A 7814-nucleotide genomic window follows, 5' to 3' on the forward strand; every position below is an offset into this window, starting at 1 on the left:
TGTTGGAAAAATGAATGGATGACTGTGATGTAATTTAATGGCAATGAATTTCTCCTTATGGCTAATTAATTATTTATGCATGTAGGCTGGGAAAGTAAACTTCAGAATTATAGAAATTAAGTAGTACAAAGATAAAGTATACATATATATCTATTTTAATGGCAATTAATTTCTCTTTATGGTTAATTAATTATTCATACATGTAGGATGGGAGTAATGGTATTGTAAGTGGAAATCAAATGTAAACAGAGCTTTAGTTATTGAGTGGAATATGGTTTATAGATTTGTGTTGGAAAGGAATGTATAGCTTCCATTGCACTGTAAAATTTGATGATTTGGTTTATATGTCTAATGATTAAGCTTTATAATGTTGGAGTGCAAGATAATGTTAGAAATAAATGTACAGGGAAAATTAGAGATTAAATGTGGGAAGGAGAACAATAGGTTGAATGTAGCTTAAAGAGAGATAGCTGGAATGATCTAGGGATTGGATTGGGAAAAGGATCAGATTTGGGAGTACCCTACCATAAATGATTTTATTCATAGTATAGAGGTTAAAATAGTAGGTTAATTGTGAGTATTGGTTCATGTTCTTCCATTTGTTCTGAGTTGCAGTCACTCCCCTTTATCTCCTGTTGTGAGGACAAGCATTCCATAGGGGATTGAGGTACCTCTTGAGTTACAGAGTCTCTTTGAGGAATTGTTGTCTCCATCAACCCCTCCACCATGGGACCCTGGTGTGGCATTTTCAGGCTCTTACATTTTGTCACCAAGAGCCTTACCACCAAGTTCTCAAAAACTCTCACAGGGTATATTCCCCAGGTATTGAATCTGTTTTTTTTCCCTCCTTTGTCTTAGGGCAGGGATTCTTGGGGAATCAAAAGTGAGTAGAAACTTTTGCATCTGATTGGATGAATTAAGTTGAGAAACCTGAGCAAGGTCAATTGCAGACTTGTCCTTCCCCAGTAGCCTTGACAGATGCACCATAATACCAGTCCGACCAGCCCATCTCGGGGCTCTGCCCCATGGTGCTAGGCGACTGCAGATTGTCAGGGTGATGCAATTAGGTTTGAAGACCAGCTTGTCTTGTGTATCTTCCTTTACTTTCCTGGGAGAGTAACCAGACACTGGGGAATTGTTTACTAGCCCAAGCTGGGTTATAAATACCAGAGAACTGGGTCCCAACATCACAACTGAATTTTTTATATGGTTTAAACCACTCCATCAATTCAAGCTTTATTTGCTCAACTTGATTTACAACTTCTTTAACTCGGGCATACAGTGAGCTGGGTTCATCAGCCCCCAGAGAAAGGCCTAGAGTGGATGTGCCTCATCTATTGTGATGACAACAAGTGCTACCTGAACTCCCTGAGAAGCCGTCTCACTATCTCCAGAGACACATCCAAGAATGAGGTTTATTTGGAGATGAGAGTCATGAAGGCAGGAGACACCGGGACTTATTACTGTACCAAAGGAGCACAGCAGATCAAAGCAATGGGAAACCCAGACAAATACCAGCTGCATAGTGACTCAGGTAGTCTGGAAGCAGAGTGTCATGGGCATTGAATGCAACCTAACCATCATTGGCTGCAGCCACCTGAATCTCTACGAACAAAGAGTGGAAGTGAAGGCTATGTATTCTGGACTGTATCTGGCTGTGCATCATATGTAGGCATACTGTCTGGCAACTTTAGAACATTAAAACTGTCGGGCAGCTTCCTGGCAAAGAAAGCCACAGTGAAGCTGATGGAGAACAAAAATCTTCTTTAGCCTAGAACAATACAAAAGTTAACAACCACCTCTTCGTTGCATTTTTCTATGATCTCTCCAGTTAGTGAATGCATATCCAACTTTGGGGGTTGGGGGGAGATGTTCATAATCACACCATACAAACTTTGCCCCTGCTCATGGCAGTTTGTGGTGGTTCATGAATTTTTACATTTTCCAGACAGACTCTCTCTACTCAATTGAACAATTTCAAAAATTCTAAGGCAACAGGGGAGGCAGAATTCTCCAACCTTGGAAACACCAATAGAAGTCCTTCAAAGCTTAATAAGCACTGCTGACTGCCAATAACAGAGTTCCCGTTCTGCTCTATGGAATCAGAATGCTATACATACCCTCAGCTCAGTTCTTCAGCCTCTTTTCTCATGACTGTTCACAGTTACAGAGAGATGCAGGGAACTTGTTTAAATAAAACCAGTGGAGTACATTCCCTCATGATTGGGAACAGGGATAGGCACAAACCGGCTCAGGGACTAAACTTTGTCATGAATCTTGGCCAGTTCATGGTTTGGCACTGTTTGTAGTGGTCCGTGGCAGTTTGTGAACGGACACATTTTCCTGACAATCTCTGCTCAATTAAATTGTTTATGAAACTCCAAGGCAATGGGGGGGGGGGATTCTCCAGTTTGGAAACACCAGTAGGAGCCACCCAAAGCTTAACAAGCCCTGATGGCTGCCTAACAGAGTTCCTATTCTGCTCTATGGGATCAGAAAGCTATATAAATCTTCTCAGTTCTGCGTCCTCTTTTAACTTCGCTGGCTGCTTGCAGTTAGAGAGAGGGAGGGGAATTGTTTAAAGCAAACTAGAAAAGCACAACTCCAGTATCACCTTAAAGATCAACATTTGTGGCAGAGTATGAGTTTTTGTGAGTCACTCCTCACTTCCTCAGAGACAGCTAGAATGTGAGTACATCTGTCCTATATACTGGAAAGTGGAATAATTTCAAATGCCAAGACATAAGCAGGCAAATGAAAACAGCATGTGTGATTGGATTAGGCACGATACACAGAGGGATAGTAGGCATGGACAAATCAGCATTGGTAATGAATGAGACAGGAAACCTAGGTCTTGATTCAGTCCAGGAGGATGCATTGTCTTCATTTTCATTATCACTTGCAATATAACAGTCTCTCTTTCAAATCTCCCTTTGAAATTCCTTTGTAAGAGAACTGCTACTCTTAGGTCAGCAACTGAATGTCCTGGAAGGTTAAAATGTTCCCCCAATGGTTTTTGAAAATCATGGTTTCTAATGTCCAGCATTCCTAGCACCCACACCATCACACTCAGAGGGTGTCATGGGGCTGTGATGGCTTAGCCAAGAAGAACAAGAAAGAAATGACCAATCATAGAGTGGAATCAACAGAGACCGGGACCCATGCACATTCCAGCTGAGGACCAAGGCAGGGCAGCGCTATATTTCATGAGGCTATAGTGACAGTACACACTCCTGCTTAAAGGCACAGGCAACTGTCAAAAGTAAATGGGGGTTACCATGAATTGGTGCACTGAGTTTTACCTCAAACAGGGCTATCCCACGTGAGATGAAGGGCATGACGTCCAGGGAAAAACTAAGGGACACAGACAGAGCTTCTACCCAGGTGTGGGCAGTGCTCAAAGGCAGAGGCATAGTGAGAGCAACCAGACTGCCCCCGGCCATTTGCATGCTCCACCCCCTTGGCTCCACCCCACCCACTCTGCAGACTTTGAGTCACATGCTGCTTTAGTTGTCCCACAGCCCAGTGTCTGAAGGATGGTGGTCCTAGCTTTCTCTCTCCTCCCAAAATTGGTGCTCCAGTCTCCAAAGAAAGGGAACTTGTTATAGTTGTGGTTTTTTCCCAATTAGACATATTACCTCTCCCTCTTGAGTGTTCCTGCTAGGTGCTCTCCCAGTGGTGCTAAGTGCCCATTCTTTACTTTGCAGCTACAAACATTAAACACTACACTCTCTAAGTCTGCCTGGCAAGGAGTTCTGAGAACGTTTCATGGTGGGCAACTAACCTAATGACTTATGGCTATCTTGGTAGAGGTTTATGTAAGGCGGGTGTGTATCTCATACCATGCCCTGGTCCCAAGCTGGCTGTTTGCCACATCACATTGCTTACTTTAGGATTTCAAATGTAGAAAGGGTGTGCTACCTCTTCATAGTCTCCAATGTTTTTTGATAGTTCCCTTCTCTAAATCAGAGCCCCCACCCACAAAGGTAATCAGGACACAAGTGTCAGACAAGGGATAACATTATTTTTAATGCTTTCTTGTTATTACTTGTTCTCTTCTGTTCAAATCAGGCCTCAGAACAATAATATAGCATTTTGGGGAAAATATACAGCACAGCAACCCAGCACCAGAGACTAAGATAGAGAAAATCTCCACGGCTACCATGTATTTCCCTTTGGTGCTCAGGTAGGTTGGAACAAAACACAGCCAAACGCTGCAAAATATCATCATGGTGAAGGTGATGAACTTGGCTTCATTAAAACTGTCTGGCAATTTCCGGGCAAGGAAAGCCACAGTAAAGCATATGAAGGATAGAAATCCCATGAAGCCCAGAACAATATAAAACATGGCCACAGACCCTTCATTGCATTCTGCTATGATTTCTGTGGTCATGGACTTTGTGTCCATATCTGGGAATGGGGGAGTGGTTCCTAGCCACATGGTACAGATACACATTTGGATAATGGAGCAGGAAAGGATAATGGAGATGGTCAGTCTTTTCCCCATCCACTTCCTCATGCTGGACCCTGGTTTGATGGCCATGAAAGCTACAACCACATTGATGGTTTTGGCCAAGATACAAGAAAGTGCCATGGTGAAGATGATGCCAAAAGCAGACTGTCTGAGAAAGCAGGTCAACTTGCTTGGTCGTCCAAGGAAGAGGAAAGAACACAGGAAGCAAAGCAGGAGAGAGATGAGGAGAGCATAGGTGAGATTCTGGTTGTTGGCTTTGACAATGGGGGTGTCTTTGTGCTTAATAAAAGTTCTTAATATCAAAACTGTGATTAGGGACAGGGTTACAGCACCTGAAGCCAGAGAAATCCCCACTGGTTCTTCATAGGAGAGAAAGTTTATCATCTTGGGAATACACTGATTTTTTCCTTTGCTTGTATATTGATCTTCTGGACAACTATAGCAGTCATTCATATCTGGAAAAGGGATGAGTGACCATCTCAGTTTCAGTTCACGTGAAACTAAGAGATAAATCTGCTGGCTCCCTTCAATGTGTGAGATATTATTCATGCTGAATTCCAGCAACTGGTTATACACTAGGGCAGAGATCTCCAATGTGGTAGCCAAGGATACCATAACACCCATGAAGAACTTTACTGGCAACCGTGGGTGCAATTTGGAGGTATTGCCCAGCAGAGATACTTAAATACTTCTGAAGATGTGATTGGCTGTGCATTTTGAAGGAGGAGGAGGAGGAGGAGGAGGAAGAGGAGATTGGATTTATACCCCACCTTTCACTTGGAGTCTCAGAGCGGCTTACAAATGTTTCCCCCTTTCCCTCAGGACAACAGACATCCTGTGAGGTCGGTGGAGCCGAGACAGCACTTTTGAAAACTGCACTTTCAGAACAGCTCTGGCAGAACTATCACTTGCCCAGGGTCATCCAGCAGCTGCAAGTGGAGGAGTGGGGAATCAAACCCAGTTCTCCAAATTAGAGGCCACACACTTAACCACTACAACAAACTGGCTCTCCTTTTGGAGCAGCTGAAATTCCAGCAAAAGTTTCTTTAATCTGTGATTGCAAATGATTTCAAACAACACTTTCTATTTTAAAAACACCTTGTTATTTTGTTGACAAATTACTATTAGAGTTATTTATTACCCCATTCCCTGATATTTTGTGCTTGGTTCTGCCTTCTGCAGTAGCCATTTCTTTGATGCTTCCGAGTACCCTGTGTCAGAATTCCAATGGTGCCTGCAGGATCAAAAAAGCTTGTGCTAGGGAGTATCATCCAACCATTTGTGAAAGGGAGGGGAGATTTTCCCCAGCCATGTTGCTTGGGATCATGTTAACTGGAGTTATCAATGACTGAAATTGGGGGGTGGGTTCTTCATGCGATACAAGTGTATGTGTTCTAACAGCCTTCCCAAGACTATGACATTTGCCTCACTTCCACTGGTTACATCTCTCATATCTGACATTTGTGTGCTTGCAGAGCTCCTATGGAAGTCAGAATCACTTACCCTGCTGGATAGAAACCTTCCCTTCTGGGCAAGGAACACATTCATAGCAGCAAAACTGCTCCCCTTCTTTCTTTCTTTTCTGAAAACCGGGCTGACAGGCTTCACTACATCTCGAAAGAGGCTGGGTCTATCCAAGAAGAAGACAGGAACTAATGGCACATCAAAGTCCAATGAATGTTAATAGCAACTACCAAACATTGAAGACTACAGCAAAGTTAGAGGGAGGGAAACCAGATTATGCACGAGACAAAAGAACTTTGGTTAATATCTGCAAGCTTCAAATTCGAGAAATCATTACAATGACTTGCTGTCAGGTCGTAGCCAATTTATGGCAACCCTGTAGGATTTTGGAGGCAAGAGATGTTTATAGGTGGTTGGCCAATGCCTGCCTCTCTATAGCAACCCTGGAATATTTTGGTGGTCCAGCATTCTAATACTAGTCTGAGCCAACATTTTTTAGCTTCGTAGATCAAATGAGATTGGACTAGGGTGAGCTATCCAGGACAGGGCTAAAATGATATGCTTGTTTAAAATTGCTTAGAGCTTTAAAAACATTTTTTGTCTCTTTGCCTTATCTTCTCCAGATATACTAGGAGGACGGATTGAAGTTTGCAAAGTTTCAGTGTAATTCTACACAGAGGATGCGTTCAGACAGACAGCTAATCCCACCATTATGCAGGCTCAAATTTGATCCCGATTTTTTTAATCCATCCTTTCACGACCAGACTAACCCCCGGGGGAATCACCTTATCACGCGCTGCTTCCACTGTGGATTGTCTAGACACTGTCCACTGAAGGAGGCATGTGTAGTAGGGTTTAAAAAAAAAACAAAAAAAACATTTTGCGCATGCCAATAGGCATGATATTGCGACCTTGTTTATTCGCACATATGCAGAATCAAGATTATTTTAAAATGGTGCCCGTTCGGAATGGTCTGATGTCAGACCATCCCCAATGGGCACCATTTTTAATTGCGTGCTCGAATGATCAGACGGGGGAAAGTCCGCAAGTGGAACCGAAAACTCCTGATTAAAAGTAGTATCTTTTTAGTACAGCTCCAAGGCGTGGCAAAATGGGATGCTCATGGAAGACTAATGTTTCCCAGATGTTGATGTCTGGATGTTACATTTAAATCCATGAGGCACCCATGCCTCACTCAGATCTATAGAGCCGTCTGAACGCACCCAGAGTCAAAGCTTCTAGATCAATTTAAGACAATGGATTTAGGAAGTAGTAGTTTGCCCCCCAAGCCGGAATAACGAGGCAGACACAAGTGCTGGGTTTGAATATAGGGCCACTTTATTAACTGACAACCTTAACTGGAACCAAAGGCAAGGGCAAAACAGATTGCGTTATGGTCAAGGCCAGAGGTCAAGGACCCCTCCCTTACCTTGTCAATAGGGCGAGCCACCCTGCCCCGGGTGGGAGCCCACTGCAGGGGCTACCATCCGGCCGGCTAGCCATTGCAAGACAACCCTGTAGCCCCATCCCCCAAGCCGCAAGGCTCAAAGAGAGGACCTAAACAGGGCCGTCCCGAAGGCAGTCCGTTTTCCCCGCCCCATGCCGCAAGGCACAAAGACTGTACTCACAGGACCCCTTCAACCCAAATATGGGTGTCGGCTGGTGCTCACCGGACCGCAATCTGTATACCGCATAGCAACCTGCCTACACAAAAGTGACCATCTAGCTTACACGACCCACCCTTCAAAACACCTGCATCACTGCCGAAGTACAGGGTAGGCGAAAACACCCCTTCCCAGCGCCAATCAGGAAGGGGCGAAAAATTCCTACCCGGCCCCCGAAAACCGGACGACCAGCAAATGCCTGCACTAATAAC

At 43.9% G+C, this 7814-nt stretch overlaps 1 protein-coding gene across 1 annotated transcript in view; it reads right to left on the reverse strand.

Annotated features, from left to right (window-relative positions):
• Positions 1–4027: 4027 nt before the first annotated feature.
• LOC107112331 (vomeronasal type-2 receptor 26-like) overlaps positions 4028–7814 on the reverse strand; it is an 18991-nt gene continuing 15204 nt past the window's right edge. Inside the window, exons 5-6 of the mRNA XM_015413451.1 lie at positions 5978–6104; positions 4028–4929 (exon numbers count right to left, since the gene is read on the reverse strand). Of these exons, the coding sequence (XP_015268937.1) occupies positions 4028–4929; positions 5978–6104 (1029 nt within the window). The remainder of the gene's footprint in view (positions 4930–5977; positions 6105–7814) is intronic.

The sequence above is a fragment of the Gekko japonicus genome, unplaced genomic scaffold (genome assembly GCF_001447785.1).
Source record: "Gekko japonicus isolate JY-2015 unplaced genomic scaffold, Gekko_japonicus_V1.1 scaffold146, whole genome shotgun sequence".
In the NCBI taxonomy this organism is placed as follows: domain Eukaryota; kingdom Metazoa; phylum Chordata; class Lepidosauria; order Squamata; family Gekkonidae; genus Gekko; species Gekko japonicus.